The 13,774-nt window shown below is 33.1% G+C and overlaps 1 protein-coding gene across 2 annotated transcripts in view; it reads left to right on the top strand.

Annotated features, from left to right (window-relative positions):
* Positions 1–13,774, top strand: part of LOC141813705 (uncharacterized) — a 72,849-nt gene that overhangs the window by 15,015 nt on the left and 44,060 nt on the right. For both annotated transcript variants that reach the window (XM_074701680.1, XM_074701682.1), the window contains exon 5: positions 9,675–9,729. In XM_074701680.1, coding sequence (XP_074557781.1) covers positions 9,675–9,729 — 55 coding nt within the window. The remainder of the gene's footprint in view (positions 1–9,674; positions 9,730–13,774) is intronic.

The following is a 13,774-nucleotide window of genomic DNA, read 5'->3' on the forward strand; positions in this document are numbered from 1 at the left end:
TAGATGATAAAGGTGAAATTGTTAGGAATAAAGTCAGATTAGTAGTTAAAAGATTTAGCCAAGTAGGACAAGAGTAACCTATGCACCTGTAGTTAGATTTGAGTACATTAGGTTGCTGCTAGCCTGTGCAACAAATAAAAGATTCAAGCTATATTAAATGGATGTAAAATCCGCATTTCTTAAAGGTTTTATTAAGGAAGAAATCTATGTAAGTCAACCACTCGGATTTGACGATCTAGACTATCTAAACCATGTTTGTAGATTAAAGAAAGTCTTGTATAGATTAAAATAAGCACCTAGGACTTGCTATGAAAGATTGCCAACCTACATAGTATCTAAAGTGTTTAACCAAGGACAAATTGACTCAACCTTTTTTGTTAAAACCCTAGAGAAAGATATTTTTATAGCTCAAATCTATATAGATGATAATCTTTGGTTCAATAAACTCAAGATTTTTAAATGAATTTATTACTTTAATGAATAGTGAATTTGAAATAAGTCTAGTAGGTGAACTAACTTTCTTCTTGGACTTACAAATAAAACAAACGAAAGATGACAACTATGTTTTTCAAATAAATATGCTAAGAAATTAACTAAAAAATTTAGAATGAAAAATTCTAAGTAAATTAATACACCTATGACAATGATTATAAAAATTGATAATGATTTAGATGGAAAACCAGTTGGCTTAAAATATTATAGTAGTGCAATAGGTGACTTATTATACTTAACTGTAAGTCAACCTGATATTGTATTTGCAGTTGGAATGTGTGCTAGATATCAATCATGTGTAAAAGAATCATGTTTAACGCTAGTAAAAAGAATAATTAGATATATTAAAGGTAGAATAAATGTAGGAATTTGGTATCCAAGAACAAACACCTTTGACTTAGTGGGATATTCTGATTTAGACTATGTTGGATGTAAACTAGACAGAAAGAGTACAAGTGGTATTGCCAACAGTTAGGTCAATGTCTAGTCAGCTGGTGTAGTAAAAATAACACTGTTGTCTTATCCACTACTGAAGCAGAGTACATAACAATGGGGGAATGTGTAACTCAACTACTATACATTAAAGGATTTCAATTAAATTACTAAAATACTATAGTATTGATTGGTAATATAAGTTCAATCAATTTAACAAAAAATCTAATACATCATTCCAGAACTAAACACATAGAAATAAAATACCAATTTGGTAGGAACCATTTAACTAGAGATGATATTGTACTTGACTATATTAAGTTTAAATCAAACCTGGTAGACATTTTTACTAAACCCTTACCTAAAACTGAGTTTAACACACTCAGAAGACAACTAGACATGTGCTCAGTAGAGTAAATATTTTTTTTCATGTTTCTAAAATCTATGTTTTCTTTAAAATTTATGATCTTTGAAACCTATGTTTTAAAATCCATGTTTTAAAATTTATGTTTTTCAAAACTTACACTTTTCAAATCCTTTATTTTTCTATGTTATTTTCAAAATTATTTGAAATCTGGACTTACCCTAGGTCTTACTATAAAAAACATGAACCTATAGATTTACGCAGTCAATATCTCACAAGCACACTAAGATTATCTTGCTTATGTACTGAGACACTTAGAATGATGTAGAATGTTTAGGGTCAAGCCTGAATTTCAGATGCTTATGTTAGCGCATCATCATAAATCTGGCCTAAAAATACAAAATTATTAGTTATATATATGATACCATATTAGCTGTATATATGATACCATATTAGTTCTATACACACACACACATATATATACATACATATATATATATAACAATATATATTTGTTAATTAAATTAGCTATTAATTAGTTTTATTAACTTTCTAATTGTAGATAGTTTTCTAAGACGAGTTTAACTTTCTAAGATGGCTTTCTAGTCTTGTATATAAATATATATTATCTTTTAATAAATTGATATATATTATTTTTCTACCTCAAGTAACATGATATTAGAGCATTAGAGATTTGAAATTAGGGTTTCATCCTCGCCGCTGCTATCCTCTTGTTTGCCACTTGTCAGCGTGCTACAAAGCCGACCATCGCCGACTCTTCCTTTGTTTGTCGACACATCCTACGAACTCCTTTGAGTTTACCTTAGATGTCTACGCACCAACCCGACGAGCTTGCGGTCTAGTACTCATCTCTCCACCCATCAACCACTTCGTCTTGGTCTTTCTTTGAATTTTTTCCTTATTTGACTTTTTTTGGGATACAATCTTATGATTGAGAATAAGTCTTCTATTATGATGGATGTGGTGCATGTGATATCTAAAATCACAGACCATACGCTGAATGGTTCAAACTATTTGGATTGGAATAAGATTGTTCGTCTTTATTTATGAAGTATTGATAAAATGGTTAATTGATTGATGATCTTCCTAAAGATGATTCAAAGAAGACATGACTTAGAGAGGATGCTCTCTTATTCCTTCAAAATCGGAATTATATTGATAGTAAGGTAATTAGTTTGATCAATCATTATGAATTTGTTAAAGAACTAATAGATTATTTAGAATTTTTATACTTTAGAAGAGGAAATCTCTTCCACATGTATGAGGTTTACAAAACCTTTTACCGTGTGGAAAAACAAGGTCAGTCTTTAATCAGTTATTTTATGGCGTTCAAAAAGATATATGAGTAGCTTAATATGCTACTGCCCTTTAATCTTGATGTGAAGGTTCAACAACGCCAACGAGAGCAGATGACTATCATAAGCTTCTTCGTTGGCCTATCTCTTGATTTTGAGTTTACTAAGTCATAAGTTCTCTCTGATTTTGAGGTTTCCTTTTTACAAGCTGTATTTAGCTGCGTCTCCATACAGAAAGTACTGCATCCGTTCCGCTTAGTGGTGCTTTGGTAAGTCACAATACTAATTATGTGCTTAGAAGATCAACTAGTTACAGTGGAAATAAAGGAGGAAACTCACATGACTTTCAAATTTGAACGTTGAATTCTGATGGTATTGTGTGCAACTATTATCGTAAGTTAGGTCATATAAGTTTAAGTGTAAAAAGTTTGAGTATAAAAATCAACAAAAATACTTGGCTCATATTGTGTCCACTAATGATGTCTTTGATAAATTAGTTTTTATCTTTGCAGATGAATTTGTCAAGTTATCAAAATATCAAGAATCACTCAAGTCTTCATCTTCCTCTGTCACTGTTATTGCTAATTTAGGTAAACACAACCTATGTCTGGTTTTCTCATCCTCCAAATAAGTCATTGATTCTGGTGCCACGGATCATGTGACAGGTAATTCTAATCTCTTTTCTACTTTCCAATCCAAAGCTAACACTTCTATCATTACTTTAGCTGATGGATCACCATTTTGTGTTCGTGGGTCTGACACTATCAATACTACCCTTTTGCTTCCTCTGTCCTCTGTTTTATATTTACTTAATTTATCCTTTAATTTCTCTCTGTTAGTCAACTAACTCGTAATTTTAACTGTTACATCTCATTTTTTTTTTCTGATTATTGTTTATTTCAGGATCTTATGACGAAGAAGATTATTAGTAAAAGATATAAGTTTGGAGACCTCTACATTCTTGACACATCGCTTCTGAAATCTTTTACTTGCTCGAGTGTCATTTCTTTTTTCGAGATTCGTTATAGGTTGGGTCATCCATCTCTCCCTTTACTCAAGAAACTTTGTCCACAATATAATAAGGTATCATTAGATTGTGATAGGTATCATTAGATTGTGAGTCGTGTCAGTTTGTAAAATATTACTGTCTTAGTTTGAGTCCTAGATTAAATAAACATGCTATTATTCCTTTCGAATTAGCTCATTTTGATATTTGAGGTCCTTGTTCTATTTTGTCTAAATTTGGATGATTATTCTCGTGTAACTTGGTTATATTTAATGAAAAGTCGTTTTGAGTTATTTTATCTATTTTATGTATTTTGCATTGAGATTAAAACTCAGTTCGATCTGTGTATCTGTACCTTGCGAAGTGATAATACTAAAAATATACGTCCTGTTTATTTCAATCTTATATATGGGTCAGAATGACATGCTTCATGAAATCTCTTGTATTGATAGTCTATCCCAAAATGGTACGACAGAACGTATGAACAAACATCTTTTTAAAACTGCACAGATCCGTTTCTTTCAAATGAATATTCCCAAAGCATTTTAGGTTGATGCAGTTTTTATAACATGTTTTCTTAGATCCCTTTCAAAATATTTTTTCCCAATAAGTCGTTGTTTCCTGTTAACCCTAGGATATTTGATAGTTCCTATTTTGTTCGGGATGTTCGTCTGCATATCACTAAATTAGACTCCAAGTCTTTGAAATGTATCTTCCTTGGTTACTCTCGTCTTTAGAAAGGATATAGATGTTGTTGTCCCAGTATTAATAAATATCTTATTTCAATTGATATTACCTTTATGGAAGATATACTTTATTTCTAGTCTTTATCTATTCCAACTCGTCTGAGGGAGGATGATGATTTATTGGTATATTCTGTCAGATCCTTTACACTCGTTTCGAAATCAGATCTTCTCAAGCCTCCTATTATTTAAGTTTATTCCAGATGTCAATCTCATGATTCAGAGATCCTGCACCTCCTCCTTGTCAGCTAATTGAGTTCTGAGCGATGATCTCTCTATTGCATTACGCAAGGGTAAACGTCAGTGTACCTATCCTACTTCTTTTATTTTTTATAACAACTTGTCGTTATTCTCTTGTTCTTTATTGTTTCACTTGACTCTATTTCTATTCCTAAAATTATCCGTGAAGCCATGTCTCATCTTGGTTGGTGTGATGTAATAAGGAGATGAATGCTTTAGATGACAATAACACTTGGGAATTGACTGATTTACCTTAGAGAAACGGACTATTGGATGTAAATGAGTGTTCATAGTTAAAGGCAACCTGAATGGATCATTTGCTAGATTGAAAGCCCGTCTTGTCACAAAAGCCTTTGCTCAGACCTATGATGTGGACAATTCTAACACTTTTTTTCGGTTGTAACATTGACATCTGTTTGAATGTTTATTTCAATGACCGCTACTCATTATTGGCTTTTACATCAACTTGATACCAAGAATGCTTTTCTTCATGAAGATCTTTAGGAAGAAGTGCACATGGATCATAGTTTTGTTGCTCAAGGGGAGTCACGGCGAGTTTGTCATCTTCGAAAGTCCTTGTATGGTGTGAAATTGAGTCTTCGTGCTTGGTTTGAGAAATTTAGTCAGGTTATTGAAAATTTTAGTATATTGAATAGCAAATCTGACCATTCTGTGTTCTACAAGCAATCAGGAGCTGGTATCATCTTGTTACTTGTGTCTGTGGATGATATTGTTATCATCGGAAGTGATGTTGCAAGAATCTCATCTCTTAAGTCTTTCATTCATACTCAGTTTCACACCAAGGACTTGGGGGTGCTAAAATATTTCTTAGATGTTGAAGTTACAATGATCTATCTCAGAGAAAATATATCCTTGACCTATTAACTGAGATAGAAAAATTGGGGGCAAAGCCTTGTAATGCTCTAATGAGTTAGAACATACACATTATAGGAGATGGGGAAATATTCGAATATCCTGAGAGATATCAAAGATTCATTGGGAAGTTGAATTACCTTATTATAACTTGTCCAGATATTGCATATCCGATTAGTGTTGTTAGTGAATTTTATGTCATCTTCAACAATTTATCATTGGGCAGTGATAGAGCAAATTTTGTGTTATTTGAAAGGGCACTTAGACGAGGTATCATGTATGCAAATCATGGATACACTTATATTGAATGTTTTCAGATGCAGATTGGGTATGTTTCAAAATGGATAGAAGATTTGCTTTAGGTTATTGTATCTTTGTTGGAGAAAATTTAATCTCATGGAAGAGTAAGAAGTAAAATATTGTATCACGATCCAGTATAGAGTTAGAATATAAGGCTATGACAGTCTGTGTGAGATAATGTGGAGATATTAACTCTTGATTGAGTACGATTTAAGTCTTCAGTACCAACAAAACTGTGGTGTGATAATCAAGCTGCTCTTCATATTGTATCGAATTCTGTGTTTCATGAGCGAACTAAGCATATTGAAATTGATTGTCATTTTGTTTGTGAGAAGATTCAACAAAACTTGATTTCTACAGGATATGTAAAGACTGATGAATAACTAGGGGACATCTTCACAAAAACTTTAAATGTGATTCGGATTGATTATCTTTGTAACAAGTTGGACATGATTAATATCTATGCTCTAACTTGAGGGGGGAGTATTAGTTATATTTATGATACCATAATATATATGATATATGACAATATATATATATATATATATATATATATATATATATATATATATATATATTTGTTAATTATGTTAGCTATTAATTAGCTTTATTAACATCTTAATTGTAGATAATTTTCTAAGATAAGTTTAGTTTTCTAAGACGAGTTTAGTTTCCTAAGATGAGTTGTTTTGTATATAAATATAACTCATCTTTCAATAAAATGATATATTATTTTTCTATCTCAAATAACAATTTTAATTAAAAATCAAGTTAAAAAATATGCACCTGTTGATAAAAAACAAGCACACAGTGGTGCACCATTATATAAGCATTAACTGTATCATGTCAACATAGAAGCATAAAAGACAACCATTTGAGAAACTCCTTCACTCTTTCACAGTTTCAAAGTGGTGTATGCACCCGTTGTCATATTCTGAGTCCTATACCCTCTAGCTTGCCATTGTACGTATCCATGATCGGAGGACTCCATCGAAAATTTTAGCAACCTCCTCTGTATCCTTGTGCAATCCTTCAATATAATAGAAAGAAAGCTTGTTCACTTGACGAGACATACACACTGCCATAATAGAAAACTACACACATGAGTAGGCAACATCCACCCCAGATACATAACTGCTGAAGTTACTAAAAAACAAAAGGATGCCCATTTGGCATCTCAAAACATAGGAAAAATTATAAGATTGTTAAAAAAATTGAATCTTTACACATGTATAGAGAAATATCCATCTTCAACCACAACTGACAAGACCTAACTTTAGTTGAGTAGTTAAAACAACACTTTATATGTTTGCAAGCTCAAGACGATATATATAGATGCTAGTTGGGTGATGAGATCCTATGACATGAGTAGTTCGACTCTGGGTAAGCCAACTATGAGGAAGACCAACTCAAATATCAAGTGGCAATAAAGTAGGGATTAGAAATAGTTTATCAATTGCTGAACAACTGAGATATAACCAAAGTTCAAAAACCAAACATCCTCAACATTATAGCAACACATTAAGTAAAAATATATAAACTAATAGATAAGGTAACAACTTAATAAGATTATAAGTGTTGAATAATTGATATCATGCACTGAGTATAACAAAAGAAATACGTACCATCATTTATGCACTTCATGCACTGATAATCACCCTTAAGAGACAACATACAATAAAAGTAAAAGAAACACACATGTGCCATTATAATAAGTATATGTCCCTGACCCTACCTATTGCAAACTTATTCCTTCATCTTGTAACAAATGTGAGATCCGACACATCATGCTCTCATCATAGCTTTATGTGATAGTTCTGCACATAATGCCCTCAATGCCATTCTATGTGTGAGGTATTATACATAATGCCCTCAATGCTCATCCCTACTTAAGGCTTGCTCATTGTCCCCCACAAAATAGAGATGGAATCCCCTTTTTGACCCTCACGACTTGGGAATTGCTATCCCATTTGGGAACCATATATTAACTCCATTTCCCACCTCAATTTGTCAAAATTACAATTTAGGAAAGCCCACTCCCTAAATGAGTTTCAACACCTAAGGCACCCACTTTTGGTTTTTTACTTCCTTTTTCTTTAAACTCTAGGTAATCAACCACCTGACAGTGAGACGTTGTCCTGATGAAAATGCTCAGGAATTAGTATAAAAACAACATGCGAGCAACATGCGAACAACATGCTAACAACATACTAACCACATACACAACAAAAATTATAAATAAAAACAATTCAACGCTAGCTCATTTGTTTAATGTGGTCTAAAAAAACCGCTTCTACTCCATGGCTTTTGCTTCTACTCCACGGCATATTATTCGCTAGGTGAGTCACTCTATCAATCGTTTCTTCACAAGAAGTGAAGGAGCAAGCTTCATAAAATCCAACCTTTTTTTGAGACAATGTTTCTATCCTCTCAAATATAAATGGATTGTAAAGTTTGGGAGAGGAGATTAGCAAGGACTTGTTGATTGAAGTCTTTAACTTGGATTGCATTGCAAGCTCTTGGAGAGTTATAGCACTTGAGCACCTGATCATAGGAAAATTCACAATGTTTTCATGAACCATTTGAAAGCCAAAACTCTCCAATGTCTTATGTAAGAAGGCTCTATTAACTACTCCATTTTGCTCATCTTCAATCGATTGAAAAAAAGCCTACAGTGGACTGTTCTAGCCTCTAACTGCATCATGTCTAATTGATTGTTTAGTTGACTGCTCAACCTATAACTGATTGGAACAAATTGACTTAGGTCGATTATTGCTTGAACTTAACCTTTATGTTTATTGAAAACTTGCATACAATCCACTCCATAGTCAATGATTATACCCTCGTAATCTTATGTGAAGTCCTAGGATTAAGCTAAGTCACAAACGATGATGAGACTTATTGCCCATTAGTCGAAGGATTTAACCAAGCCACATCTCAGGATGGTCTTTCTAGAAGCAAAAATTCTAAGATTACACATCACTAGTAATCTTTCATAATTTTCATACCTCAAGGTCTTCAACCTTCATGCTCATTGCTTTTGAATCCACCTCATGCTAAGACAGTTAGTCCTTCAGCCATTCTTCACCCCTCGCCTATGATCCACCACGCTTCGGGCCACCTTAGAATACACTTCGCATCACACCCTCTGTACTTCAAATGTGCCAACCTCTCTAAGCTTACTTTACATGTCATCCTTCTCCCCTTGCCTTTTGAGTTCACTTCACAACAAGCCTTCAAGCCATCGAACCAACAACCAAACAAACTTGATGATGTTAAATCATCCAACTCTACGAGCTCCAATGTGCACTATTCCAAGCTTTTGCCAAACACAACAAAGAACATGGGCAACTTGACCACTTGGGGATATCATTGCTCCAATAAAAACTCTGTTATAAGGTCCTCTAATTACTGATAGTAGGACTAATGACAAACTGACAAGTAAATTCTTGAAATAGGACTTATAGATCACTTAAAATAGTGCCTTCAATTTCTTAAGATTGCTGAAGATTAAAATATATATGAAAATCACAGAAAAATAACTCCTTATAGTCTTTTTTAGCTAATGATGTTGACTTTTATTGTTTCTTAGTTCTTTGTTAACATCATTGAAGCAAAATCAAAAAGTTTCTTTTAAAGACACCAACTCAGTTGTGTCTCCATACATTATTTAATATTGTGAAGTACCCGATCACATTCTAACCATTATGGTAGAATTTTAGTGGGTCCAGATTTAACTGAGGATATCATAACTATATTCGTTTCAGTAAACTTATAAAATAAATAATTTACTTATTTTAGCATTTTTGGGTTTTATTATATACCTAGAAAATGAAGTTTGCTGATACAATCTTTGCAATTGTTTAAAATCTTTCTTGAAAGCTAATCTATTCCTGTATTTTGGCCAGAATTGCACCTGGTTCATTGATTCTCTTCAACAAATGCCTCTTACTTGAAGTTACGGTATGTTAACTGGTCAATTAAGTATTTAGACTTGTTCTACTCTCTTACTCAAGTTTGAAGGTTTCTAATAGAGTTTGAAGAAATAAATATTTGCATTGCAACATAAGGAAATAACCAGTCCATGGATATCTATAGGATGTTATAAAACCTGAAACATAAAAATGCAAATGTGGGACTAAATCCACTAGGCCTGTAACTCTATTAAGTCTAATATCTTTGATACTATCCTTCAAGCTAAAGCATAGATACTATTTATGTCTAACTTATTACATAAACTAAAGCAACTCTCATAAGCACAACATAAATTGGACATGTGTGATAGTGAAATCATTAACTTCCTACTCACATGTAGGCAAACAAAATGTTGAAGAGTTAATAGAGCAAGCAACAAATGATCCTTGACTTTAGATTTATAAAGCTCTAGAAATAGTTGATGAAGTGCATAAGGAAACTAAACTTGAATTAATGAGGCACATAGTTAATTTTTTCTGACCAAGGAGTTAATGAAGCATGTAGCTAATTCCCTTCAATCTCATATCTATAAAGCATTGAAAATAGTTAATAGAGCATGCAGACAAAGATTGCTTCCATAAAATAACTATTGTATTACAAAATCTTATTGTAATACACACCATATAAAATAATACACAAAATCTTATTGTATTACAAGAAATAAGATCCTATTTATACACCAATTTAGGGACCTATTCTAGGAGAAATATTCTATAAAAATATATATGTATATATTTTTTATAGACTAATATCCCTAAATATTCTAGCAGACACTTTGGACTTTAGTACCATTATGGCTTCCATAACAATGTTCCTTAAGAAATGAGAATTTCAATGGTTTAAATTTGCCTTGCAACCTTTAAGGAGATTAAGAATTGGATGACTAATGCTTATTTTTGGAATTTTAACTTCTTGAAACCATTTGAGGTGTCTTGCAAGGTGTCTGAGGTATAGATAGGAGGCATATTAAGCCCAGAAGGCACCCAATTGTATTGCTTAGCGAAAAACTCAATAAAACCACAGTCTTATTTGATCTACAATAAGGAATTCTATGCTATCATCTAAGTCCTTAGACATTGGCGACAATACTACCTTTTGCCTCATAAGTTTATCCTCTACTTAGATCACAAGACATTAATCTTCATTGAGTTTCAGATGAAACTATGCGTCAAATTGTTAGAGACAATTTATCTTAAGGAAAACACGAATGTATTTAACTGATATCATGAAGAGTTCTTACAATATATTTGTCCTTATGGAGTGGACAACCCTCCTAATATCAATAAACAACAATTTTCAAAGACCATCTCCATATTAGTCCATATTGATGTAAATAGGTGGTAGTTATCAATGGAAGTTATAACCATCTTCCTTATTTTATTCATTGTGCCTATGCTTTTTTATTTCTCTAGAATATGTAGAAATGTTGTTATTCTTATGTGGCACAATAAGCTGATGATATGGCATAGGCTGATGATGTGGCATGGAGATCGTATCAATACCCCCCCTCCTTTGAAAGAAGCCTTATTGTCAAGGCGGAATGATGGAATTGTGTAGCGTGTAAATCATAATTCTCCCAACTAGCTTCTTCAAGAGGTCTAGCTTGCCATTGGATTAATGCTCTGTTTACTCTAAAGTGCGGATGGAGAAGGGAAAGGAATCACTCGTGGAAAACTATCCTGAGTAGAAAGGAAGAGAAAGGCGAGGGAAAGCAGATAAAAGAAGGAAATGACAAAGGATGGGAGGGAAAGGATTCCTTTTGGAGGGGAGACCGCTGAAAGGAAGAAGTTGGAGAGGGAGATGATGTCAAAGTGGCCGTGGAGTAGGATGACAGCGCCATGGGCTAGTGGAGCTTGACTTTGGCAACGACACCACCGTCGTTGAGCACGGAGATGTTGTACTGCCTATGGCAGTTGCTAGCAGTGTTGAATCCTCCACCCTTGCTGGTTACTGGTGGCAGTGGTGACGATGTCGTTCTTTGATAAGGAGTGATCGGTGGCGACGACGTCATTCTTTGATAAGGTGTGATCGGTGTTGAGGTTGGGGTTGTGAGGTGGAGTGAGGGGGAGGGGGAAGGAGAAGAGGAGGTCACACCTCTTGCTTTTGTCTGTTTTGAGGGGACGAAAAAAGCAGGAAAATAATCAACTGACGGATTTGAAATCTATCCCTCGATTATTTTTTCCATGTAAATAGAGGAAAGTATCTTGACACTCATGCAATCCGTCTTTTTTCTAATCCGCGTTTCAGAGTAAATAGGGCATAAGAGTTCCAAAGGTGGAAGCCCACCTTCATTTATCTAGCGATGATTCATGACAGTGGCAGGTGTCAGTAACAACTCTTAGTTGGAATTAATAGAAAGCAACGGTAGTTGCAAAACTTTGCGATATGATTGGATGCGGCGGTGGGGTCACATGCCTAAAACATCTTGCGATCGTTGAGTTTTTTTTTTTTTCAATTTTATTATTTTTTATTTTTTAATGGTTAATTCTTTTTCCTCTTAATTCTCAATCCTTCCTCCCCATATTTTATTTTATGTTATTTTTTATTTCTTTCATCCTTAAACACATGAGAAAAAATTTCTTTTTTATTTTTTTCTTATTTCTTTCCTCCTTAAATACATTGAAAAAAAATTTTCTCTTTAAATTTATTAAAATAAAATAAATTTAATTTAATTTAAACCTACTTGATCCTAATTTTTTGTCTAGATTTTAATTAATCCTAAATTGACTTTTACTCAATTTTAATTTTTAAAATATTAATGTAATATAATAGTAAGTATTTATAATAATTAAATATAATAATAATATTTTTTAATTAATATATTTTATATTTAAAAAATATCGAAATCATATTGATACGGTATGATACGATATCGAAATCGTATCGTTTTGGGCATAAATCAAAACTTCGATATGACTAGAAATTTTTAAATGAAGTGATGAACCACCAAGTTGGCCTAGGCACGACACAAGTGAGTCATGCTTGGACACATGTTGGGCATGAGGTTCAATATTCCTCACAACATAAGTTGAGGCAAATCAAGCGAGCGTGTACATTGCCACAAAATCTGTTGACAGCCTTATGGACAATGTCTACATATATGCTATCTAATAAATACACAGAGATTGTCTATTTTTTCTCACCATACCTTTTTACTGCAGCTAGAAATAAGGTTAATTTAAACTAGCATTAGGAACAACAGCAAGGATATGTTGTCTTTGTCCTACTGCATTAGGTACAACAGCAAGGATATGTTGTCTTTGTCCTACTGCTTTACTGTTATAATTATGGCTAAATTTATTTCCCTCTGAATACTCATTTTGGAAAGGCCAAGGAATATGCAGCATGCACAAGATAGATACATATGGCTTAGTTGACAATCTCTTAGTGTTGCATGTAGATAGATGTGCCTCAGTTGACAATTTCTTTGTGTTGCATGCCTCTGGGCTATCTCAAGAGAAAGAAAAAAGAGAAGTTGTATGATTGCTACAGCCTTGAATAATAATAACAGGGGGCTGAGAGAGCTTCTTTTATTGGCTTTTAAAATAACTTGATCTCATTAACGCTCAAGAAAAAATAAATGTATCAAAAATAGTAAAAGTAGAAATAATAAAAAATTGCATTTTAGACCATGAAATAGTTTTCTTTATTGGACCAAATTTGTTTTTAAGTGGTATATTGAATAGAGAAGGGATTATTACTGTTCAGTTGAATTAACTTAGAATAGTTTAATTGAAAAGAAAGAAGATATCCACCCTTTCTCCTCCTATATACATCCATATTTGATGGACCAAATTTGTTTTGAACTGGTATATTGAAAAGAGAAGGGATTATTACCATTCAGTTGAATTGAGTTAGCAGACTTTAATTAAGAAGAAAGGAGATATCTCTCCTTGATACACTTATGTGCACCCATGCATCTTTTCTTACTAGTCATAGCAGCAATTGCACATCAATACTTCACGGGGTTGTAAATGCCAAGTTGAGCCAATTAACATAGAAGAAATGGTAAAATTTGTTTGTGGATTGTCAC

Source organism: Curcuma longa, chromosome 20, assembly GCF_044706935.1.
Source record: "Curcuma longa cultivar G26 ecotype Majalengka, Jawa Barat chromosome 20, ITB_CL_G26_1.1, whole genome shotgun sequence".
NCBI lineage: Eukaryota > Viridiplantae > Streptophyta > Magnoliopsida > Zingiberales > Zingiberaceae > Curcuma > Curcuma longa.